We start from the raw sequence: 27,057 nt of genomic DNA, 5'->3' as shown, positions 1-27,057 counted from the left end.
GTGGGCACACAGCAGAAATCCTGAGGTTACTTAGCTGTTTGTCGGAGTCATACTGTCCCAGACATTATATTTTTGCAGACTCAGATAAGATGAGTGAAGCTAAAATACGTTCTTTTGAACAAAAAAGGTCTGAAACATTCTCTGATTCACAGGTAATCTTAACATGATATTCTATTTCAAGGCAATTTGGAAGTGATTCTTTAAAGGATATTTTTCAGAGCAGCAGGTCCTGTTGATTTTCTAGGTATTGATAATCACTTGCACTAAAGTTCAGATAAAAGTGCCATTCTGTATGTACTGGGTTTTACATTTCTAAATGTGAACTAAAGAAACACTATTAATTAATGCTGTACTACAGAAACACTGAAAATGCAAAGTAAATATACCTAAAAATAGCAAATTCTATTCTTGCTACCAGTTTTCACTACCACCTTCCTTATTTTCTCTTAAAATGGTCTTTACCTCCTGTTAACATGTTAATCAATTTAGAGCAATGAGGGAACATAATTGTGGTGAAAGTAACTGTACGAAGAAGGCTATCTCTCGCTCAAGAAAAGCATGCTCAAAATAAATCTATTTTAATTTTGTAAACCAGCTAGCCATCAAAGTGTTATTTGTAGCTATAAAAATACTGGAGCAGACATATGGTGGGGTTTTTTCCTTTTATTTTTTATTTTGGCATTTCCCTCAGTTTAGTTTGGCGTTATATCCCTCAGATATAATGGGGCTTTTTTGAAATAAATTAGATCTAAAAAGGTTTTATCTAAGAAAACCTTAATTGAAATGGTATTATTTCTGTGTGTTTCTAGATTGTGTTTTGGTTGGATTTTAAAATTAATCATTAGTTACACTGATTTTAAAAGTATGCAATACCACTTAATGTCAGCTAGTTTTCTGGTTGATGACCTGAGCAAATGCTGAACTCCTAAATGTCATGAGAAAATAATGAAAATATCTTGTTTATCTTTTTATCAGATGTTTGCTTGCTTTGAGATAGTTTGCTGTATGATTAACAGAGAGCAGTATGACTTTGGTGACTTAAAGTGTGATCTGATGTCCAGTGAAATTAGTATGAAGATTACATTTTTATTTAGAAATTGGAATAACTACAATGGAAATAAATGTTCCGACTACAAAAATCTTGGTCCTTTTGAACAAGTAGTACAACATGCAGTAAATTAATTATTTACGTGGTATTGATTTCATACAGTGCATATTTCTGTTGTTTTCAGCAGCACTACTACGACAAAAGATTGTGGGACTCAGTACCAGTTATTTTCAGAATAAACCCTTTTAATGTAACGCAACTGCTGCTGAGGTGAGCAACAGGCTCACTTAGGAATGACATTTTTAAGCTTGTTTACCCCACTTTCACCTCAGAAGATGAAGGTTCTTTGCTTACCACAAGCTGCTGAATGAAGTGGGGATGACTTAGTTTAAAATTGAGCGTGGCAGTCTCTTCTCCCATTGTGCACCAAGGACGAAGGTTTAGTCAAATGGCCAGAGGTATTTCCTGTTCAGAGAAATCTTGTTTGGTAATTGGTCTTTCATGTAAAGAACCAGTCATAATTGTTTATTTGAAAAATGTCCAAACCTAAATTATTACATTTCTTAAAAATAAATATTTTTTGGTATTGAAAGATTGTGCAGTTTTCTACTAGTTCACTTAGTTTTGCTAAGCAGCTTCCCTTTCGTACCTCCTCCAACTGCTAACAGATCATGTAGAAAACATATTTTCCATTAACATTGAAAGCCAGAAGAACATTTTTGGCTGCATCTGAGTTTGCTGTCTGGACAACAGATGCTCATTTTCCTTTGGCCATTCTTTTTCCACTGAGCAAAAATGTTTGGAGTGAAAATGTAAGATACATTTTGGAAAGTAAAGGCCATGTGCCTTAGCATATATTTGCTAACTTTCAGGCTGTACTTTCAAGTAGACTGTGTTTTGGCACTGGAGATGCTGGGGAACATCAGGCATTTAAAAATCGTGTGCTAGTAGCACACTTCTTGCAGTTTTGAATAAATTAAGGGGAAAACTTTTTAAAACTTTAACCCACAGTCATTCCCTTCATCTTGTCAAGGAAATAAATTTTTCCCAAACTAAGGACTACACAGAAGACAGCTTATAATAATGACCTAGCAGAAAATCAGTGTACTCATTTAACAAATTATGGTGTAAAAAACCACAAATATAACCAATTTCTCTTTTTGATCTGTGGTCTAGCCAAGTTCTAAAAGCTACAGAATTCAGGGAGAAGGAAAGGAAGCCCGAATGAGCATCTTGCTTACAAGCAGCAAAGTGCTGCACCTCTACCTACTAAGTCTTTTGAAAAAAAAAATCTGAAATGCCTCCTATGGAAAGTCTCTGGTCCTGCTGTCAATTACCTCTTTGTTCTCTGTTGCTCCCAGCCTGTAATCACAGCTATTGTACATAGATGCCTCCAGAGCTGATACTCTGGGAACCTTCTGCTCTCGGCATAGAGAACCTGCCTCAGCTCCTGATGACCTACTCCAGCAGCAGAAAGATAATTTACATTTGTTGACTGAAGAACATGCATTCTTCACTGGGTCTTATACCCCCACCATTTGTCATGTCTGAGATGAGCAACCAGACTAACTAGCCTTTACATAATGCTAATCTGACCACATGTTCTTTTCCATTTTATGTTTCTTGAGAAATACCATGCTAAGAAATCTTGTTACTCAGGATGAAAAAGGACTACATAAACCCAGTTTCTTTACAAGCACTGCGGTATATTCAGTTGAACATATAATAATTCACAGCAGTGGCAGTTTTCCAACTTCTCCTTGCATACTTGCAAAACAACAATATTAACTAGGTAAAGGACTACATCGCTGGTTGTAAAATTGCAGAACCCAGTCAACCATTATAGAATTGCCAGTTTAGAACATTTATCTTCAAATAACAAAAAAGGTTTCTGGCTCCACTAAAGACATAAGGAAAAATAAATGCAACAATGTGAGACCATAGAAGACAGGGAAGCAATTTGTCTGCTTCTGGTATCAGACATACTCTGCAGTTTTCCAGCAAAAGATGCAGGAGGCATCTTTGTCTGGAAGACTAACAGAGCTCCATAAGATGAGAGGCTGGGATTGCAGAAGCATCAGGCAGTAGCTTTTAAACAAGCAAACAAATAAACAAAACTTTTTTTTTCTCTTAGATTAATATTTGAGAGTTGATTGATATGTGGACTTAAGTCCTAACAAACAACATAGACACTGTTGTGCAAAGTTTCGAGCATGTTCCTTGAAGAGCATAGATAAAATAAATTTGATCTTTACTGGAATTCTACAAGTAAATATCTACTTTGATACTGTTTGGTTTCCCTGCCAAGTTTTACTGAAATCAGTATCTTATGATGAAGAAAATCACATACACTTTTTGGCAAATATTAACACAATTCTTACAGTGAAGGACGCATCCTGAATAGTTTCACTGAAACCTGATCTGCCTAAAACCACCTTATCATACACATATTTCTTGCAGGACTGAATACTATGCAAGGGTCTAAACTCCACTTTCAGCATTTCTTTTTATCACTTGATCTCTTCCAAAGCTTTAAGAAACAGAGGCAGTGATAACCAGAATTCTGTTGAATGGGAAGCAGGGGGCATGTTTATTTTTCCATATTCTGTTGTCAAACTATGCTGAAATCAGAGTTTCAACACCTGCAGATACAATGTAAAACAACCAGTTCACAACCTCTGTTAATGCCTTCCAGTATCAACGCAATTAAGGAACCTTTTAACAATGAAACAAAGTAATTTCAGTCATGAAAATTAAGTTAATATCCTGCATTTACAAGCAGGGTATTTTTTTTTATTCTTTCTACTTTGTGTATTAAAAAAGCCCCAGTTAATGCTATTCAAGACCGATTTGTAGTTTGTATTTACTGTACAGCTATTGGCAGCATCATCTTTCCTGGTCACAAATCACCAGGGCTAAGCTATGACAATTAGTAATGGTATATATGAAATGGGCAATTTTCACTATTTATAATGATATTTAGAGTCTCTCGCAATATGAGTTCTGCCGGAGTGATAGTGATTTGCTGTCCCATATGAAGCAAGATAGCGACCATTGTCCAGATCTGAACAACGTCAGTGCCAACGAACAGAGCACTGCAGCCATTATATTTGTCTTTCATTTAAACAGACAAAAATTTCATTGGCACCAGGATGGCCCTTCTGATGTAGAAATAGTTCTTAGGTGTAGTTCCTCTGTGTCAAGGTAAAAAGCATCTGCAAAGAGTGCAGGAAGCCTAGCTACTGTTAACTGCTTCCAGTGTTTCAAGACAGACATCTGTGTTTTATTAATTTGATACTTTTTACACACAGTAAAAAATCTCTAGTTTTTCCTAGGGAAGGAACAAGGAAAACTGTTTCTTAAATTTATTTTTTATTTAATGGTAAGATGTTCTTTCCTGTTTCTTTATGCAAATATTTTATTTCTAATATGCATCTTGCATATCTTTTGAATACTCATTGAGTGCTCATTTAAAGGATAGTGATATTTGCTGTTACATTTTTAATAGTATGCACCGGATATTAATTGAGAAAATTTTTCTGCAGTGTAAATCCACAAAGAATTTAAACAGGTAAGAGATAGAAAAGTCACTGTGTCTGCATTGTATCTGATCAGACCTAGGCTTGTGTCTCGGTGACCACAAGGTGGGGCACTGCGTTAACATACTGCGGGTGAAGCTGCTATAACTGAATTCTTTATTAAGTTAGGAATGTTTTAAAGTAATGTGAGAAGAGATTAAAAAAATAGATCTGTAGTTCTAGTATTTCAGGTTACTTTATTGCCAGGAGTGCTAAGCACGACACTGAATAAGGTATCTAAGAAAAGGTTTCATACCCAAACATTTCCAAACTACATTCAAAAAAAAGTTGGCACAGACAGAGCTAATAACTCTATAGGAGCAACAACATTCTTAGCAAAATAACAATTCAGCTTATCGTGCTCTCTTCCAGTTCACCCTTCATCGCATTCCCAGAAGCCGTGAGGTTAGACAATCTTGGACCTCCTCTGTGGTAACAACCCTGTACTCCATACTTTACTCCCTTCCTTTGACCTACAAACTGAAACCAGATTTGGTAGGTAAATTTTAATTTATTGAGAACTTGCTGATCTGCATCATAAAAGCACTTGGAATAGCAGGACATTGCAGACTATATCTGATACACATGCTTAGATTAACAGTTCACAGGAAAAGTATTTTTGAATGTAAAATTAAAGTTGAAAGAGGTATAGCAGCAATACACCAAGAAAGAATGAGTTGCACTGCTGGTGAATTAGAGTAGCAAATACCAGTTTTCGCTCTCCAAGCTTGCAGGTAACATCAGAGAGTGTGCCACTCCCTTGTTAATGCTGGTAGAGCTAGCACAAACAAGGTTGCAGGTTCTTCATAATATTTCTTCAGGATTGCAACAGCACAAACTGTGCCTGAAAGCCTGGTTATCCTGTTGACTGGTCTTGCTCCTGAAATGGTATGACCAGTCTGGAAGAGGCAGGTTCAGACCAGCAGAAATACATACAGGTTCAGTTCTTGTGCTTACATGGGCTTTTCAGCTACATGCATAGCTATTTAGTCTTCAGCTGACTGACATTAATTATTTAGTCTAATGACAAAAACCATCACTGCTGAAGTAGCAGCTCCTCACACTTTAGTAACTTTTTCAAGCTGTTCACAAAACTGCACTGTTATGCTAATTACATTTATTCACAAATATTCCACACATTTAATGAAGTCAGAACATGCAGGGTTGTCACATTACAGAAATAAAATAATTAGAGATATCCGATCAATAAAGTTTTGTGTTAATGTAAGACTTAAAAGGTAGTGCACTGGACTCCCAGGTTTGAGTCCTACAATTCCTTAAGAGAAATTTTGGTCAAATCTGTCTTTTTGCTAGAGTTGTCATCTTAGGGAGTCATTTATCCAAAACTGAGTTTCTCAAAAAAGCATAAATTTAGCAGAATTTCGAATTAATATTTGATGGGTTTTCTTGATATTTTAATTAAACCTATAAAAACTTGCTCAGTTACAAGATATTTTTCATAATTTAGTAGCAGCATTTATACACCTACAGAGGATGTTTGTAAGCAGACTGTTTTAGCTCTCACTGTGAACTGTATGGCTAATTCCAAAGAGGCTTATATATATTTGTGGTATTTTGAATGTTTACAGAAGTTGCTGTGAATAATTTGATCTCATTGGCTTCAATAGTACTGGTCAGTTCCTATCAGATAAAAGCTACTGGCTTGCTGGAGTTTTCAGAGCAGCTTAGTGTGCAGAACAACAGAACTAGCTTTTTGAAGTTCTTGCTTTTCAAGCACATTCTGAAAACTGGAGATAAAGTTGGGAGGGAGGAGGAGGTGACATACTATTCTTTCTACACTGGCTTTAATTTGGGGGGTGGGAATAGGAGAGGGATGTTTACGTGGAGACATATTACAGTAAGGTGAGTAAAAAATATTTAGGAATCACTTTGCTACACCACTTGTTTCATTCAACACATATACTTTTTAAACTTACTATTGCAAGAGAAATTGACTAGAAAAATCTCACTGTGTAGTTTAATATATTACCAAAAGTACCAACAGGACACATCATAGGAGAAGAGCAGGAAGTTACTAATCTAATTCCATGGTTTCCTTGTTTACAAGAGGAATTTAAAGTGACAGTGGGATTTACACATAGAATTATTAGAAATGGTATTGGATTTGATAAACTGTAATAAGCTGTGAAAGCCTACCCCTTCTGAAAAACCCTTGTCCTTGTAAAATTAAGAATACAGTTTAGCAAAGCCTTTAAGCCTTTTGTAGCATTTCAGGGAACCGCTGGCTCAAAATGCTATCCCAAGAGTCCTTATCCATTAATAGAAAAGGGCTGGAGGGGAGGGTGTTCCCAAATACTTTTTTGCCAAGTACCATCATCAACCACAATAGCAGCTGGTACTGCCACTGGCAGAAGCATCTCTGGCACTATGCCAAATTTTATACCACTTGAAAGCTGCTTGCACACTACTACTTGTATGCATATCTTAGTTTGGGAATTCTGTAAAAAAAAAAAAGTCAGAGAACTGTAAAGATTTAAAAACACTTATCAAAGGATAAGTGTTCAGGGATTAGAATGCCTCACATTGCCAGTGAAAAGATTCAGTGTGGTATGTGAAGCAACTGGTAATATTTAATTGCTTTTAGAAGAAAATGTTCGTGGTAAATTGCAACTTGCCCTACTCTTGGCAAAATGTAACGCTTATTACTTTAAAGAATTAGAAAGGGTGGGACAAATGCTAGCATTTACAGGACTTATCTATAACTTTTGTCATGGAATTCAATACCCGAGTTTAGAAACAAGCACTGTATTACATCACCCTGAGAGCTTCATATTTCTAAACAGTAGAGCTTACACGTACTGTACATTTTCAGTCTAGGCAACTGGTTTTGTTTAACTGCAGGAGGGAGAGACAACTTTGAATTGCTTCTAAGTCATTTGTATATTTGAGTGATCCCAAAATCCATATACACCCTTTTAGGCTTCTCAGAAATGTGTGTGTTTGAAAGAATTACTGAAGTCTTGTCCAGACACCTGAAAGATGGAGAAAAGCAGAAATGTTGCAGTTGCAATTTTTAAGGAATGCAGGACAAGAGAAGTACAGCAAAGGCAACCTGAAACCATTAGGTGCACAAAAGCAAGATTTGGAGCAGATAGGCTTAGGTTGGCATAGCTAGCATATCTGTGGAGCCAAAATAGCTGTAAAGGGGAAACAGCAAACCTAGCTAAGCTAGCTGCACGGGAGTTACCTTATATGTGCTTATTTACATGAGCACCGTGTCCCCTTTGTATCCGAGACTGATCTTCTGGCAAAGCTTCTTAGTTTACTTCTCATGAGAAAGCAGTTCCATCTAACCCTTCTTCAAGATAGTGAGTTCAGAAAGAACTGAACAGCTTCCAGGAGACCTTTGCTGTCTTGCAGGCCTTGACCCACACTTGAAATGGGCCCCCAGAGAGTTTAAGAAATGTAAAAGTTAGCTTAGTTGTTCAGTTTGAGATCATCTTCAAGAGTTCCATTTCTGAGTTATGAACATCTGCACTCTGCAAAGTTAAGTCCCTTTAGAGGTATTAAACCAAGTAACAAAATTAAGATGTCAGAAGTGATGATCGGCTTGTGTTCCTGTAGCCAAGAATTATAGAAATATAGGCGTCAGTGTGTTTTGCAGGCGCATCTATGCTGCTCAGTTTTTGCAACATGTCAGCCTTAGACAGGCTGCCTATGCAGAGGCCTAAAATTCCAAGAAAGCAAGGTTTGTGCCAGCACACTCTGCCTACACCTTCCTTCCCCCAGAAAAGCTTTTAAAACCATTCATCAGTTGCAGCCAGATTTAATATGCAGTCATATCCTCAAAGACTGCAAATTCCTACCATGAAAATGGGCAGCTGGTCAGAGAAGAGTGACTTTTATTGCCTTCATTGAGAGAAAGGCTGAGAAGAAACATAAAACCAGAATAACACATTAGAAGATCCACTTTTTTTAGGGAAAGATGCAAATCCTTGTTAGACAGTTACAGAAAATTAGACAAGCTGCACAGAGATTTTTCCCAAAAACAGAGAAAATTAATGAATCTTACATAGATTATTTGATGCCCAAGAAGGAATAAGTAATGTTACAGACTTCCTATAATATGCTTGAGTCAGTCAGTCAGTAGGTACAAGTTCAGAGGAAGCTGTTCTTCAGTTCTCTTTCTGCTTACAGAACTATTGTCCTCGTTGTCTCTGGGCCAACTTGACAACCCTAAAACCAGGTCTTTAGGTGATCTAGCCCTTTGGCTGGGTCATGGTTATTCCAATCATTCTGGCGTACCTGAAATTCAAACTGAAAACGAAGGATACATGTGCACCACATGGCAGAAAGCTGTACAGAGAATGCATGAAGTCCTCATTTTCAGCCATAGATGGGCTATGTAGTTGGGTCAGCAATTTGCTTTCCTTTAGTGTAATTAAATTTCACCTAGAATTATGCAGAAATGCTGCTTAAAGCTCCATTCATTAGTGGTTTGTGCATCCAGGACACGTAGAACCAGAGGTTTTTTTGCCTTTCTGGGGACACTTCTCAGCAGTTCCTACTGCCTCAGTGCTCTACAAGGCCTGAGATAAACAGATATTTTCAGATCGCTACTATTTGGAAAAGCCTGGGTTAAATCAGTCAAAGAAGGCAGTCCTTCCACATTAGGGAGGGCCTCCTTCCCGTGGGAAGTCTGTAGTAAGAAGTTTACATCTGCACAGCAAGTACAAGCAGCTCTGCCATCTCCCTCTCCACCAGCTGTCAGCTGAATTGGTCTCTCCTTTTTAAACTTCTTTCTAGAAGCCTGAAACCTGCACAGCTGATTATGCTTCTAGCAGTCTACCAGTTCTTTTATGACTGCACATCCCATCACACATGCCTCATCCCCTGACTGGTTAAATTCGCTACAACAAGCTTCTAGAGTTGTTACAGAAGTGTTCACACAGTAAGCTACATGAAAGGAGATCATTATTTCATTTAGCTAAGATTTTCCATTATTTGTGCCCTGCCCAAAATGTCTTAAGTTCATAGCACTTTAACAAATTACTATGACAAATAATAAGTTATTGTCCCTTATATCACAGTTCTTATTAGAACTTTGTGGAAAGCTACAAAATCTGGGTGGTGGCATTTTTTCTCTATTCACTTCATAACAAGTGAACTTTGTGTAACGCAGTATTAAGACTATCTGGTGCATTCTTTTGTGCACTGAATCTTTCCCCGCTATTTTAATTCTTTTGGACCAGATTGATTTTACAGTGTGTCTGATCTGCTCTTGTTCTTCTAAGGTCAAAACAGTCAAAATAGGCAACAGTAAGAACATTGGATTAAGACCATCAGAAATACAAACTGTATAGTACAAAAACAAAACAAAGTTAAGCCATCCAAATTTGTGTTTAACTTCTCGGTGTTAATTAAAATATGAGTCTTACTGACCCCTCATCTACCTTGTGTGTGGTGTACAGGTACCCTGCAGCCACATGTAGAACTACCCTGTGCTGGGCGCAGATAAACATCTAAAGCTATTCAGAGCTGTTAGTTTAAAAGCTAAGTTGTAGCTCTGCTCTTTCTCTGACTGCCAGTTAGACATACATATAGACACTACATTTCAGATGGAGGATAGAAGTAGCAGTAAAGAAGAACTGAGATCTTATCTCAGATTTAAGCAGAGTTTAAACTAGAGATGGATGTCTTAACTCATCAGCTATCAGGTTCATTATGAACCTAGTGAACACCCTGGTCACACTTCCTTGTAAGTTATAAACCATGGTTGCAAGTAAACAATCTCACAAAATCTGACCACCAAACCAGGCCACTGGTGTGCAGATTGCTAACACCTCTAGGTTTTGCATTGTGAAGACATTTCAGGTAGGTGTTTGATGCAGATTCTTGCTATACTAACTGCAGTGATTAGGCAGTATCCTCAAAGATGTTTATATACATATAAAATACCAGTTTTAGCTAACCTAAAGTACCACTTTCAAGTTCTAGTTAAATGAATGCTTGACTAATGAAAGATACATTGAGATTTACAATTACAGATTCACTTTAGGCTACTGTTAGTAATATGTATGATTATATTTAACAGTCTTTGGATTTAATTTCTCCTTTCCTTTTGAGTAGAAGCAGGCTACTACAATAAGTAGTACTTTTTGATATCAGGAGATTGAATAAGCCCTTATTTTTAAACAGGCTCTAAAAGCTTAGATGGTATTTCTCATGGTGCTCTGACCAAGAGACTTTAGTCAGGTTCAGACCCAACCAAGGTGACACTTAGACCAACAACAGCTTGCTAACAGACAGTTATTACCTAGTGTTTGTAGCTACAGAGTTAGCTCAGAAACTATCATTTACTATACAAAAGCCTTTTACTGAATTGTTTTATGACCATTTTTTTTCATCCACATGAAGTCAAATTTCCTTTACTTCCTATTAATTTATCAGCAGCAATAAACCCCAGACCCACTCCATAGTAATTGTACATAGGGAGTTAGTTTATTCCCTAGTCTCCATCTGCCTAGGTAATCTTGTTCTTTTTTAACCAACCTTCTATCCATTTCTCACAAGACTCACTGGTGCCACTATTTCTTGACAGAAACTTCTGTCAGAGATCATGATGTTTGGTTGGACAGTCTGGGTGTTAATTTAATGTTTTAATAACCAACAGTAGCATTCCAACAGACTTGAGCATTAGTACCACTTTCATCCCTGTCATTTATTATTATTTTAAATTGATTGTTTCTGTGTTTCTCATTTTACATTTGGCAGCTAGGCAGGGGGGTATGCTGAGCTCACATATCCCATTCTGCTTCCACATACCTGCAGAGGCATCATATGTGTGGATGGAAACTACCGCTCCAAAGACCTTTTAATCCCAATGACAGACCTGCCACCTTTTACCTGAAATACAGGGGCATTTAAGTAGGGTGCCTAAGGTTAGCAAGTAAAATTTGCATGTTTCTTTATGTGTCCAAATCTAGATTCTCAAACTTCCCTCATTAAGCTGTTGCCTAACTTCTTAGGCTCTTAATGACCCCAGTTAAATTTCTTTTCATCAGGAAAGCCTCTAGGCAAACCCAGAAACAGAACTGAACTGCTTAAGTCTTTACAGTGTCAAGTAGCCACATGCATAGCCAAGCCCTGAGCTCTGCTGAGACCCAGAAACTAGTAGCTTCCCTCACTGCTTTGCATGTGGATGCTGATCCAAATCACATCAGCTGGGCACCTTCCCTTGTCTCTTTGCCCTGAGGACACTGGGCTGGTAACTCTCGAATTGGGCCACTAAGTACCTAGAAGGCAGAAGTGTAAGTGCTCAGTGCTGTTACAACTAAATCCTGTTGTTAAATCTAGTGCTTAGTAGTTCTGTGGAACTTCTCCTTTTCTGCTATAGAAAAATCCACTAGGTAGGATTTTTGTCTCCCTCTCCTCGAGCTCCTATAAAGTGAGAGCTGGGGAGATGAGGGAGTTGGTAATGCTTCCCAATATACTTTATTCTGTGATGGAAATAAGTAGTGCACATTAGAAACCCAGCTGCACAGTGTGCTAATTTAAGTCCTTGCTCTTCTACTTCCCCCTTCCCCATTCTGGCATTCACTGATCTTATTTATCTTAGTTAGGTAATCTGCCTGTAGGACCACACATGTCCCTGCTTGTTTTGAAGAGCGCTTCACCTACTGTGTGTATTGTATGATAATAACAACGGCAAACACACAAACAAGATACACAGAAGTGGACTAGGAAGGTTTTCATGGCAATGCTATAAGCTATAGTTGCTGACCAGACTGAACACAAGCTGTTACTATAGAACACTGTAACTATCTTTTTGCATCCCTGATGATTCAAGTGATTTAGACAGTAGAAGATGGAAGTGTACCACAGTATAATTAAATTCTACCTTAATTACCGGATTTACATAAAATTACACATCTAGATTTTTTTGTCCCAGCAGGTAAGTTCAAACAGCAAATAGGTTGTGAAGTTTTAGCTGGTTTTATTTTCAGGTTGTGGAGGGAAGCAAACTGGATAAGATCTTCACTATTCAAAAAGAATAAGCCAGTAGGTAGTTTAATGACCTTTGTGTTGTTCAAGCAGAACCTGAAATTATTTTTTCTCCCCACCAAGAGCAAGAATAAGGAATTGTTGGGAAATGTTCCTGCCTTTTTTTTAAACCTTAAAAAAAATGTTAGCAATACTAAGCTAGTTTTCCTCAAGGTTCAAAACCTGAATTTTCAGACATTCTGAAGAGTTAGACTAGCAAAAGCTTTAACAAGAACACGTCTTCCCACATGCTTAAGTATTTGAGCTAAGGGAAAAATCCCTTTCTCTCTTAAATTCTCAGGTTTCTCTTGTTTTTCTGATTACCAAATAGATTTATATTCCCTAGAAGAGATCTTATTTCTGTCATAACTATACCTCCATGTAGACGAACAATGTATCTTTTGAAACCTTTTAGACCTACTCATTTATGAAAAAAGTAATACTTTTTCCATTTGCCATCCAAGCTTAAGTTACCATCAAAGTTACTAGCAGAAATTGATTCTTTGTGGCTATGGCCTGCTATATCTGAACGTATTAAAAAAATAATCTATTCAAAAGAAAACAGCACATACATTTTCTCTTATTCTCAGAGTATGTTACTGAATCAGATAGCATGCTATGCTAATAAAAGTAATACTCTCCATACCTGGAAATCTTCACTGAGAAGGATATACAGGAATATTGATGCATCCTCTGTGAGGAGTAAATTATTAGTTTCCTCTGTTAAAGCAGAAAATATTGATGTGAGAGAAAGTAAGTGCTATGCTCCAAATCCTGTGGGGAGTCCACAGTGGAGCTGTGAGTACAGCCCTGGTTTCTCAACTCTCCAGGCTTACATCTTGCTCATGAGCTCATAGGGTAAATATATTACAATTAAAATTTGCAATATTTGTTCACTGATACTTTTGTTAGTTTAATTTTACAGTTAGAGCATCTCTAATATTAAGAGACCTGGCCCTACAACTGCAGGGCTGTAATGCTTGCACTTGTGTTTCCCACAGACTTGGGGGCTGTTCGGGATACACCAGGCAATCAGCTGAACCCGGTCCTTGGGAAACACAGGGCAGAAAATGGAAACAGCTGAGACCAAAAAGCCAGATTACAGCTGTCTGTGTAGGTAGCACTCAATACTTCTGTTGGTGAAGGAAGAAAAAATGTTGAGCCAGATACTTCACTTTACAGGGCATTAGTGTGAGGTTTTCAAAACAGTATGATAATACTAAAAACAAGCAAGTGCTGATGAGCTCATGAGATGCTGTAATTTACATAGCAGAATACAAATTAATTCCTTGCAGATTCTCTCTTCTTGTGCCTCAGAAACAACCAACCTCCACCAGCAGAAGTTTTTATTCATATGGTTTTTGTTTATTACATTCTGAAATCATAAAAGACAATAAACTCCTGAAATGTCAAAACCCCCAGTGCTGAACGCAGGAATACAAAACTAGCCCTGACATAAAAATGAGTATGTTATTATGGCTTTTCTTTTAGTTTTCCTTTCAGTGTCCAAGGACCTCTACTTAACTTTGACTAAACATGACTGTTCAGTTTCCCTGTCACTGGAATCATTCTCTGCTCTGTTTCCCTTGTTTCTGAAAGATCCTTCAGGTCAGATTTGCAGTTATATGAAAGAGGCTTTCTTTGTGTCAAGACAGTGTCTTCTGCCCCCTGTTAGTTTTCCGTATTTGTACATCATCGAATTGTGCTTACTGTTACTTCTGCTACCTTTGTGAAAGGTTTGTTATTTTTGCCTGCTATTGTTTCTAGAATTTCTTAAAGTTGATTTTTCTAAGGTTTCCACGTATTGTAACTTGCTATGGCACTTCATTTTTTTTAATGTCAGTCCAGCTAACAAACCCACAACATTTGGGTGTCTGTCATCAACTAAGAACATGAGATGAAAATAAACATATACACGGCACAGATTACAGTCTCTTTAGCTGCTTTCTCTAATCAATGCATTTTTTTGCTGATCTTTGAAAACTCATTTGAAAGCCAGAATTTGCTTTGCCTAACAAGGTGGAAACTCGTCAAACTTGGTCCACCTTGAGGAACTTTCTGCTGAAAATACCTTTGACTGAGGAGTTTTTTCAGACCTGTAGACAGTCCAAGTTGTTCATTGGAGCTGAGTGAGATTGGTTTATGCTCCTTTTTTTTTCTTGATAGAGTTTAAGGGATTTGTTTGGTGGGTTTTTTTTTGTTTTTAAGTGAAGCCTTAGTTGTAAGCAGGCAAGCTTTTTTCTTAAGTCTCTTCTGTGAGACTATGGCAGTGTGGTCACATTTTAAAACTCCTTTTTGTTTTGAACTTCTTTTCAATTGTAGTTCAAGTTGGTTTCCCATTCCCTCTCTTTTCCCTGCTTTCTTCTTTTTTTATCCTCCTTTCCTTCCTTAAAGTATCAGGAACAGCTATTCAAATTTCCTTGGCTTTTCTGACAAACCTCAGAGATATTTTCTGGGCTTTCAAATCTTAACACGCTGAACAGTTACTGTTTGTTCCCAAATGTTAAGTAGCCTTTGAAATAAAGTATTTAGCAAGAAAAGCAGAGTTTTATCAGTCCAGCAAAAACATAAACAAAATAAAATTGTTAATAAATTACTGCTTTAAGGCCCACACTTGCTCCTAAAAAGCAGAAAACACCTAACTTTTTTAACAACATAGGAAAAAAAATAGGTCTGTTTACTTTCATAGATATACAAAGATCACACAATTAACCCAGTGTGGGTCAGTTTTGTATCACTCCACTTGCCTTTACCTCCTTTGGTAGTTCTCTATCTCCACCATCTTATTCTCTTATTCTTATCTCCACTTGTTTAGCTCTGGGGGAAAGGGAACATTACCAGGTCTAAGGAAGCCTGAGCAATTCCTAAACTTACTCCAGGAGGTAGCTCCGCAGCCAGCGAGCAGTGCAGTCTTCAGTTCACGTGTGCACATCACCCTACAGGAACAATCAGCATTCCCACACCATAAGCCTGCCCAGCCCCAGACAACCGGGCAGTTTTTCTGCTCTTTTCCAGGTGGCAAAGGCCAATCTGTGTGGAAGTCATTAAGGAGAACAGCAGGTGTTGATGGTTTCTTATGCAAAGTAAATCTTACATTAGTTTTGCAATTTCTGCTAAATTTAGGGGAATTTACATTGGCCTCCCTTTGATTATTGTAATTCAGGAGCACAAGCAGAACTCAAATACTTGTTCATTAAAGATATACAACAAATGTATGTTTACATATTTATGAGAACTGCAAGTTTTCTGCTTTGCTCATTTTTATTTTAACCAGTGGCCTGACATTTCATCCCAGTGAAGCTGTGAGCTATGCTTTCAGTGTTTTAGCTGGTAAATGTCACTCTGCTACAGTGCTGCATTCACCAACTCTAAAGCAGCTTTTATCAGCAGTGGTGCCATGTGCCAGTGTTCCCAGAGTGCCAGACTGCTGGCTTAGCTTGTTTTCTTTCAACAGCTGTGGAAAATATCTGGAACAGAAAGGCAAGAACTATTCCATTTTTATATGAAAGTGATTAATATGAAATTGGATTTATAGAGAGAGTTGCTAAGTATAAATGTTGTATTCTGATCCTTCAATGTCTGGTTACATTGAATTGGTAGAGGATTTTAGTATGTAGGATTTAGTTTATGTGTCTTCTGTGAAGCCAGGCAGCCAGTGAGCCAGTTTAACAGTTAGTTGGACATTTCTTTGCATTAGAGGTGAATGTAAATGGTGTAAAGAGACCTGCAGCACTGGCTTCTGGAACAATCCCTTCCAGCTTGTTGGCAGCAAAGCTGGATAGCCCAGTGACCAAAAGTCCTTTGTCAGGTGCAGCTCAAGAGGTCACGAGGGTGACAGAAAAGTTGTCTTTGGCCCCTTCTTTCCCCCTTTCTGCTGCCTGACCGAGGAAGGCTGAACCAAATAAACTGGAGATCTTCGAACACATCTCTCATGCAATGCAAATATTCTACAGGCAGCCTTGTAAATAGATATTGGGAAACACGTACCCTGAATAGGTGGTTGACCTTGCAGAGGCCCTGGTCGTTTCTTGGCCAATAGATGCCTGCTTCTTCTCCACAGTGTACTAAAGATTGCCACTTGATTCCTTGAGAGATAATTGTTTTCTGCTGGAGGGGAAAAACAAAAGGCTTGGTCTTTTCAAGGTGGAAGACATCAATCATTCTCCAAAGTTTACTTTTGAACGGTGTTTTGAAATTCACTAGTAGGACAGCTTACCTTCTCTTACATGTTTAAGGAAGGCTGTAGATGATTTCAGTTCCTTTCCACCATCAAGTTCATATACTGGCAGGAGCTGAACAGCAGCATTTCTAGTTTATAGATTCCTCAGTGGTTCCTCTTCTTCATAATGTGCATACCTGTGTTCTCAGAAGTTTCCGCTGTATCCCTGGATGAGTGTATGATGTTGGATTCCAAGCAGCAGGAACACTCGTCTCTCTTCTAGCTGATGGTGTGAGAGGAAGTAAGTAGGACTGGTCAGACCAGATTTTTGGAGGGGAATTACCACTCCAACACGTGAGCAACTGCACCAGTTCTAGGTACGACATGTCTCTAGGCACGCACTGAAGGTTAACTGAGGGTTAATTTTTAATGATCAGAAAGGTTGATTAATAGTTCTGACTTGCAGATAATTACTCCAAATTCAAATAGGGATCTCTTAGTTGGCTTCAGCAGGCTTATACCAGAGTCTCTTTCAGGGGACAATTCCTAAATTAAAGCATTTTAGAGTAGGAACATCTATTCTAAAATACAGGCATTTTGCATACAGAGATCCTATGGAGCCACATGTGTTTTGTCTTCTTTGAACCAGCATGTGTGGAAGAGGAAAGAGCAGAGGACATGAGTTACAATCAGATCATGTTTTTTCAGAGATGCCTATTCCATAATTTTCCTGATCCTTTTTCCCACATGCAAGTACTTTTCCATGAATCAAAGGGCATCTGAGAAGCAGCTTGTAAGTTATAAACAGTCAGTAGAAGGTATAAATTGAGTGCATCATATCAAAACCTGGATATAGTAAAGGTATTTTATTATTATTATTTTTATTTTGATCATTGCTTTTCTGTTTTGCACCTCAGCAAAGTAATAACAGCAACTCAGTGTGACCTTTAGAGCTACATATAGATTCACAAATAAACCCATTTACTATTACTTTCTTCTGTGATCTTTTGTCAGTACTCTTAGTTTGGAATTCATTCTAGCGTTTAGCTTTGTGCATGCATCTAGACACAAGAATACCAAAAAGATTGGAGCTGCTAGCCAAGTTTAATAAAGGGAGGAAGTAGGATGAAGTATATGGCACAGTGGTTTGATAAAGACCACAGTTGTAATAATCCATCTTTTTATAAAACCTGTTCTACCATTCTCAACTTCTGGGCTGTGGAGAATGTTAGGATGTCTGCCTTACCTAAATCGTACCTGCAATTGGTGGGTTTTGTGTCAGACTGTTGAAAGTAAGGGACCAATGTGAAATTCTCTCCTTGCTTTAGACAACTGGGTTGAATTTTCGTAGTAGATGGAGGCTAAAAGAGTGCAGAGCGAGTACGACTCCAGGAGGAAGACAGATGGAAGGGCGCCTGGGAATAGGGATGCAGAGGGAGATGAATAGCAGAGATCACAAAGAAAACCAGGGAAGGGGGGATGGATGGGAGACATCTCAGAGGGCTGCGTAGAGTACAGAGAAACATAGAAATGAAAGACATTGAGGAAAGGACAGGGGAGAGGACTGCAATACAACAGAAAAAGGGCTTGGGGGAGCAATGAAGATGAGACAATATTTGTACTCCAGGTAGCTCTATTAAAGGAAAGTGGAGTTTATGTTACTTAATTCACTTAAAGCTGAATTTTGAATTTGAAATCAAAATCAGACTGAATATTCAACTCACCAAAAAAAAAAAAAAAAAAAAACCAAACCAAAACAAAAAAAAAAAAAACCAAAACAAACTAGTAAATAGCTTTTTTGGACTGTTTTGGTGCTTCTTATACACTTGTCTGAAACAGACCAGATTCTGCAGCGGGGACCCTGGTGGTTTTTGCAGGCAAACACAGGAGAAGGCTCCAAGTTTTCTCCTGTGACAATGTTTACACTACCTTAACAAAATGTTATTACAAATAGAGATACCTAAACATGCCTTAATTGAGATATCAGTAGCCATGTACCAGTAGCACAACTAACATCAGTGCAAATTAATCAAACTTGTCAAGAAATAGGGCAAAATGCAGTTTAGTTCACAGGTATGGTAAAGTTTCTTTGAAATGCTAAAAGGCAGCGTGCATCATTGGTTTATGTCCTTGTTTGCCAAGCCAAATGTATAAAAAGCAAATCTTCATTCTCAGCAGATTGTAGAGTATGTTTTAAAGTCCCAGCATGGATTTACTTGAAATCAGGTTCGGCAGGAGGTTTGAAACCATACTACATAACTCTGATTTCAAAAACCTAGTACGCAAAGTTGATGTGTTCAGCTTCTTTGCTTCTTAGCTATATAATTGCTAAATATAAAATAATTACACTGTTACAATTTTCTTATGCAAGTATTTGTGGCTATTGATACCCTAAAATTTCAAGATTAAAACAGTATACAGCATGTTGCTTGTAAGGGATTTTCAGAAAATGTCAGCAAGTCATGCATTAATAAATAGCTCAATTAAGATCAACAATAAAATCAGAACGATTTTGCATACAGTATTACATTCTGTTGATTCTGATAATAAAACACTACACTGTGGTCATCATGTCCCAAGCTAGATTTCTAGGGCCACCTTAAAGGCAAAGGAAAGTAGAGGTGAGAGAGTTTGGAACTCAGTAGCACCAAAGCTGCTGCTGCTTTTAACTGAGGCAAAGTGTTGTTAGCCAGTTTATCAGTGCACTCTTTCCACACACAAAGCAAGGAAGGAAACATTCTGAAATGATTGCTACAGCCCTGAAACAGAAACTCAGGTATTTTTCCCCCCCACTAATATAATATCTTTCACAAGCTGGTGAACTTGGAACAAAAAAAAGTAAGTCTACAGGATATAGAGCCATGATTTTATAAAAGAACTCTATTTCTGCATAACCCCCAGCTGTGCAGAAAAGTGCTGATTACATGGTTAAATTTAGTAAGAAATTTCTTGCCTGAAATCAATTTTGATATCCAAGTAGAGTGCCTAATATACCCTGATTTAAACCTTTTAAGCAATCTGGTTTTCAATTTACCAATGTCTAAAATTGAAAGACCACTTTCTTTTACTGTTAACATTTATAAGTGAATTTGAGATCCTCTGCTACAAGGACATGACGTGTATTTACCAAAACACCTTCCTTCTGTATCCTTGTTTCTATGCACTAGTGTTTATTAAAAGAAAAAAAAATCCAGTCATGCATATCAGATAGTAGATTCTGATGAAGGTCCTAATTCATCAGCACTTTTTTGCTAACTCTTAAGTGTTTTGCTGACTTAAGCTAAAGTTCAAGACATTTATAACTGGATCCCAGGTTTAGTAATCCTAATTAAACTTCTTTGGCCTTATTATGCCTTAATCTTTGCACAAATCTCATGGTTGATACAACACAAAGCTGTGACTGAGACTGGAAGCTGGTTTAGTTATAGACCCATGAGTCAAGGAATTCTGCTTCCTTCATAGAAATTAACTGTGCCATCTCAGAGCTCTTCTCCTCTTCTGTGACATGTAAAGAAAGATGATATTTTTTGGCAGCTACTTTTAAATAATCTTTTTTTTTTGCCCTATCTGCCCTCCTGGTTTATTTTTCATATTCACTTACCTCTTCTGTTTTTTAAAATATCTTTGGAAATAATTTTTTGTAAATGTAATATTATATGAAAATACACACTTTTAATTCTTTACTGTATGAAAAAACTCATGGTTTACTTTTGTAAAATGTTTCATCTCTTTTAGATATTGTGCAATGGACCAGGAACATGTGTTCCTGTCTGTATATCTGCTCTTCTTCTTGGGCTTCTAGGAATAAAGAGAGCAATCATTGTGTATGTAGAGAGCATCTGCCGTGTGGAAACTCTATCCCTGTCTGGAAAAATTCTTTACTACTTTTCAGATTATTTCATCGTTCAGTGGCCTGATCTAAAGGAAAAATATCCCAAGTCAGTATATCTTGGTCGAATAGTGTAACAACAGAAGACAAGCTTTACCTAAAATAAACTCTGCAGGCTCCTCACTGAAGAAATGCATTCATGTAGCAATTTATTTTCAAGGATTCCTGTTAAGAAATTAGGCTGGTACTGGAAAAGGAGACAATAAAGATATCTCTACATTTATGTACATTTTTGTGTAGTTGTATTTATTGCCATCACGTACGTCTGTTCACCAATACCCCATAATGGCCTTAAGTCTAAGCCGTTTCTGTTTTCATCTAGTTTTCCTGCTATGTGAATGGCATTTTTTGTCTACAAATAAATATGGGAATTTGGATGAATGTAACATTTCCTGTAAGGAAACTTTGTGTAGTTTTCTAAATTGTAAGAAACAAAGTCTTGTTCTAGCACAACAGACTTTATTTCCTGTATGCTAGCAGTGAAGTCCCTTGTGAATCCTTAGAGTATAAAGGAAACAGTTATATTAAGTTGGCTTTATGACAGTTTGTACTCTACAGTCTTCCAAAACCCCCAAAGCATTAAACCAGTATCATTTTTCCTCTGGGCTTGTCAAAGCTGTCCTTATGATCTGTAGTGCAGCTTTTGAAAATTGTTGCTCACTTCTTAAGATAAATAAAAAGGTGACAAGTGTCATGCTACAGGCACAGTACTTAGAGATATAAGAAGTACTTTCTTCAAAGCTTATGTGCAAAAATCCTTAGCAGGTTTACATCATGGAGAGCAAACTGTCACTTGGGAAAATTGAACGGGTTCAGGCTCTAAAATACAGAAAAGAAAAAAAAAAAAGTGTTACTACCAGTAACAGGGAAAGGAAGAGTGTTTCCCTCTCTTTTCGCAGTACAGTGAATTTGACTTTCAGTATATCCTGTTTTCTCATTTTAAGCACCTTACATTCAGGACTACAATACGCACTTAAGATTTTGTCATGGAAAACGGTATTCTGTACATTGGAACAACTTTTAAAGATATTTTGTTGGAGCTAACTGTGTGGAAGTCTACTTCAGCATTTCACATTCATCTGGCAAAACGTAATCCTACATGCTGTTCCACCTATAAGGCAATATAAACACATCTGTCATCTGTACACACACAGAGCTATGTGCCTGGCTACAGAAACATACACAAAGAAAAAAGCTCAAAGAAAAGGAGAAATGCTCTGCATACTGCCCAGCCTGGCTCTGGTGAAGCTGACAGCAGCTCCTCGTGCTGCCGCAGGAGGAGACTTCACTCTCTGAAGCTTTTTTCTCAGTGTTGAACATCAAAACGTTGCAGCAGCTGTTCTGATAGGGAATGGGGAGTGGAATTTATCTGAACAGAAACGGTGGTTCCTGCTGTTAGGAAACAAGAGTCTAGAGGAACACTCTGCTTTATGCAAATCATTAGAAATCATCAGAAAACATTATGCAGAAAACTACTGTCACGATGCTGCGAGGCTCTGTGGGGAAGCCAGCTGTTACAACCTGTACAACAGGCTCAATAATCCTCAGCATAAGTAGATTCCCTTCATGTGGTCACATGTGAGCGCAGAACAGAGAGTTTTTGTGGTTTTTAACTTAGATTATGTCTGACATTAAAGAGCAGTTAATAGTTTAAGACTACGTGGGAAGGACTCTCTGTGCAGTACATACTTGGGTCCTTGAAGATGACCTGGCTGAAGTAAATCTGATGTGTGCAAGGGCTTTTTTTCCTGAACTGCAGTGAGGATTATCTTATCAGGACTTTTCCGCACAGTTGCAGATAGTTTGGAAAACTGGAGATATACTGGACTTTATTATGGCTAATGATAGTTTATTTTAGATTAGTGTGCTCTGTGCTGAATCTTGCTGTCTGTTTTGCAAGGGAACTAGAGTAGAGGGGAATGAAGACAGAAGCAGCCTCTTCCTCTGTGCCGGGTAAGGGGCAACAGCACAGGATCAGTGCCCCGAGGCTTAGAGAAGCATGAGAAGAGAAAGGCAATGAATGCCTCCATTCATGCACCACATCCCGTGCCTGAATAGCCCGCTGGCCTGGCAGCGAGGCAAGCTCCTAGACCGCCTTGTCTGTAAACACAGCCAAAGCCCAAACAGCGCCGAGTTCACATGCTGCTTCTGTTTAGAGCAACGCAGAATGTAGCCCATCCGCATCTTGCTCTAGATTTATACCTTGGTGAAAGCATCTCTGGCTGCTTGGTTCCTCCCTTAGAGCCCTGCCTAGTGCGTGATTTTGGTTTTTGGTGCATTTCAAACTGTGGGTTCATAAACTTTGTGAGTCTGCCTTTGAATGCTGAGGAGTTCCAGGAATTTTCTTCTACCTGTCACTTGCATGGCAATGACTACTGCTAATGGAAATCACTTGCCTGTTCAGACTTGGAACTTCCCATGTAAATGCTCTGAAGGTAATGGTAGATTTCTTCACAAGAGACTGTTCCAAACAACTGAACTGCTCCAGGCCATCTGATTTGGAGGAATCTAATTTTCAAGGACTTGGGAAGACTTTTCCCCCTTTACTTCACTGCCAGCCTTTTGGGGAGCAGAGCTGGGAGAACCTCTGCCTGTGTTACCCCAACAGCATGTTCTTTACGCTGTTTGGTCAACCTGGGAAACACATCTTAAAATAGCGCATGTAAAGCCATTTTTAATCTGGATGAGTGGCTATGAGAGAGCAGGACAGCACACATTTCCTTATGTTTGTTGCTATTTTCCTTTCTGATTACTGGCTCAAGTGCCAATTTGAGTTAAGGACACTTACTTTTCAGCAGTTTATAATTAGTCTTGCTAAAGGAAAACTTGGATTAGAAATGACCCATAGGTCTGTGGAGTTGAAGCAGCTAGAACTACTCAGGAGAGCTCAGAAACAGAAAGATCACAGCCTAACTCTGACCCAAGCCTTCAACAAAACACTGCATTGCAACCACAGGGACGAACAGGTTCCTGGCTGGAATTCTCTTAAAGGAAGTTATGTTATCAACTAGATTGACTTTTCCTTGAAAAGATTATCTCAAGTAACTGCTAGTTCTCTCCAAAGGCACGGTGGAGCTGAAGTAAACTAGCATTTTGTTATTGAGTAGCTCTTATCTTTTGTTTGTAGTAGGTGGGTACAACCAAACTCTCATTGTTCTAGGGGAAAACTACATTCTCCCTGCTCCCAGCATGGAACAGAAAACAGCATTCCCAGGGTCTATCCAAAGACCTAAAGGTCATTGACTGATTCCTTATGTTTAGATTCTTGGATTTTGCTGTGTGTCATTGTTTCCCTTAAAAACATTGAGGCAAACATGTTAATGTGTTATGTATATGATGGAAGTTTGGAGTGAAATATACTACCTCTTTTTTTCTGCATTTCCAAAAGAGGAAAACGTAATATCTTATGGATTTAAAGCAAAATAAGGAAGAAATATATTCTTAAAGAAAAAAATATGACTTTATGGAAATATCATCATCAAAATTGGCAAAGATTCAAAAGAGAACAGAAGGCATCCAAAAATTCCTCCTCTGAATCCTAGCCTGGAAGCCAAATTTTAAATGAGCTTTAGTTATCAGATTGTTTTATCTAGATACACATTATTTGACAAACATTAAGTATTCAGAGTTGCTTCTCTTTTGACCTGGTTGTCTTCTAATGGAGAGTATATATTGCATGAACATCAAAAAATGGGTTAATTTTATTTCAGAAAAGGAGGAAGGGAAGGTAAAAGGGGAGTACCAGTTGGACTGTAATAAAATAATGATATGAGAAGAAGGTTGACTCTTGATAAAAACAGCTTAGAAGATCATTTCCAAGTTATGCCAGAAGACAGCTAAACAGGCTGATCTATTTTTAGCCAATAAATCAGATTTCTTACAACTGCAGTGACCATTCCACTAAAGTTGTGCTGGTCTGTAACATTTTGCAAGCCATTAAGGATTTCTGGGGACAGCAGTCAAAGTCTCAAAAGTAACTTCTGAAGTTGTACTCACACAATTCTTCAGGCACTTGTTTTTCTTGCAAAAACACCCTGTCATAACAGATGACCATTAATGCCTTGAAACAAAAGATTGCTCTATACAAATAGCACATAGACTATTTTAGAGATACAAATACAAATCATGTTTGTAAAGCAAAAATATCCTCTTAGATCTGTGCAAGGGGACACAGAGCATAAACAGACCCAGTGAGACCATCTTTTCCATCCTGTGTTCACCCATAAATGAGCTTATCAGTGGGCCTTAGCCACTGTACTGTCACAAATTGCATCCAAGCAGCAGCCTGTTTTCTTAGGACAGAAGATAAAGTAGGCTGTTTACATGGAAGAGTATCTCAGAGACAGTTAGGTAGCAGAACTTGCACAAAAACCTTTGCTAGGTTCAGTGCCAAGTGTCACGGTCCAGTTGAACACATTTTTGCCCCACGCTTCAGTCCTTGGCAAACAGCGCAAAAGGCTTGTTGTCACCATTTCTCTCCAAGGATGTGTCTCCTACATCTTCATTATGGAAATGAAGGGTTTTGACAGACCCTTGCTAGATTTCTTCATGGCTGCTCAAACACATTGCGTACACAATACTTGCATTTCCCTTAAATTCACATTTGTGTTGCCTTTCCCTCCACTGATCACACTTGAGACCAAATCAGTGTGGTGGGCTGCAGAGTTACAGTACTGCAGCAGTTGCAGGCTGCTGATCTTACACTGCTTTTATTTCTTCTTTAAATGAACTTTAGCTCTCCTAGCTGGAGGCACTGGGAATTAACCCAGGTGTACAAGGACTGTAGCCGTGGCCATCTCACTTTGCTTCTGTCAGTTAGCAGCGGTGTGCCTAGTAAAAGCCTGGCTACTACTAGGCCATGTATAATAAAGGTTGAAGCTTTAAAAAGTCACTTTTTTAAAATTTGATTTAAAACTTATTGTGCAAATCAGAAGAATATATTTTTATCTAACATTGGCTATTTTAAGACAGTATAGCAGGGTAAGCAAAAAATTTGTCTTTATAAAGATTTTCTATAACAGATTGCAATACCCCTCTCAACCTTGTATAGATCAGAGCAGATTGTGGTCGTGTTGTCACTGTAATGCATTCACTGTTAGTTTGGACACAGGTAGTCTTCCCTCCCGAACAAGGGACGTCAACAGCCATGGTGTATGTAAGAGCTTTGATCATTGAGGTATGTGTCAGAGACTTACCAGCTCTAGGAACAGATCATGCAACCCTTAGTCTACATTTTCAGACTGACTTCAGGAAACTAGTTCATGAAAGTAGCTATGAGCTGGTTGTTGAATGTCATGTTTAAGACAACCATTCCCTAGGACATTAGTTTTTAATTATTTCAGAAAAAGAGTCTTCCATTCATTAAAATGCTATGTGAATGAAAGACAGCTTACATGTGATGAAAACACAATGATTATTTGAATGACACCAATTTAATTCTCAGTAGAGTAATGCACTGGGAAGGTGGTTTCTGGAACAGAACAACATCGTTCAGAAATTTTACGACAGATTTCAAAAAAAATGTCCCTTTAAAGAAAACTGAGTTGTATTCTTGTACTACATCTGACAGTCACATAAGTTAAAAAACTGCTAGTACTGGTCACCATAAAGCAGAGCACAGGCAAACACTGTGTAAGGTGTTTGAAGAAGCTTCCTGGCTCTCAGTCAGTATTTCACTATTCCTCCCCTTTTCCTGGCCCATGCTGAGACCACATACTGTACCAATAAACACCTGGTTGTTCTAGGGGGTGGGTGAGGATCTAGGAAAGTAAGCATCAAGCCCTTCTTGGTTCTTTGCAGTACAATTTCAACCTAGACCTTTCTGAAACTTGGATTTGACTTTTTTTAATCACGTACTTCCTTATAGCGTAACAACAGTCTCATGGCCAGTGCTGTTAAAATCAATAGAAAGTATTTTCAGGCAGAGGTCATCTTGCAGAAAGCAGCTTCATAAGGGGCAGGATTTTGCACAAGAATTTAAGAAAACCAGCAGTTTTCATCTGCATTGCTGTTTCATGTTGCAATGGTAATGAAGAAGGAAGAGGAAGTGACGTGTGATACAAGAAGATGGACCTTTGTTGACATGCTTATTTAAACTCAGGTGACGATTCTGCACAGTGTAAAATTTTACATTTAGTATTCCTTGTATCTTTTTTCAACTCCTTGCCAAAAATTTTTAATATGTTTTATAGTCCAACTAATGGGTCAGACAGAAATATACATGCAAGAGAAATAAGCGATCTCACAGTCAGCTGCACCATTGATCGGCTTTAACCATGCATGTGTCTATAAAATAAAGATGTATTTGGTGATTGATAACATCAGTTCTACACATACCTTTTGTTATCTTTGCTCATACCTGAGGAACAAACTAAACAAG

The 27,057-nt window shown here is 38.1% G+C and overlaps 1 protein-coding gene across 1 annotated transcript; it reads left to right on the top strand.

Annotated features, from left to right (window-relative positions):
• Positions 1 to 21,114, top strand: ALG14 (ALG14, UDP-N-acetylglucosaminyltransferase subunit; the record flags this gene model as incomplete). Its single annotated transcript, XM_010084444.1, has 3 exons — positions 1 to 152; positions 4,999 to 5,121; positions 20,525 to 21,114. Coding segments are annotated over 3 exons (506 nt in total), but the record flags the coding sequence as incomplete, so codon positions are not given.
• Positions 21,115 to 27,057: the final 5,943 nt, after the last annotated feature.

The sequence above is a fragment of the Pterocles gutturalis genome, unplaced genomic scaffold, assembly GCF_000699245.1.
Source record: "Pterocles gutturalis isolate BGI_N339 unplaced genomic scaffold, ASM69924v1 scaffold47395, whole genome shotgun sequence".
NCBI lineage: Eukaryota > Metazoa > Chordata > Aves > Pterocliformes > Pteroclidae > Pterocles > Pterocles gutturalis.
Note: the sequence above shows the minus strand (reverse complement) of the source record. Positions and strands in the feature narration are given on the sequence as shown.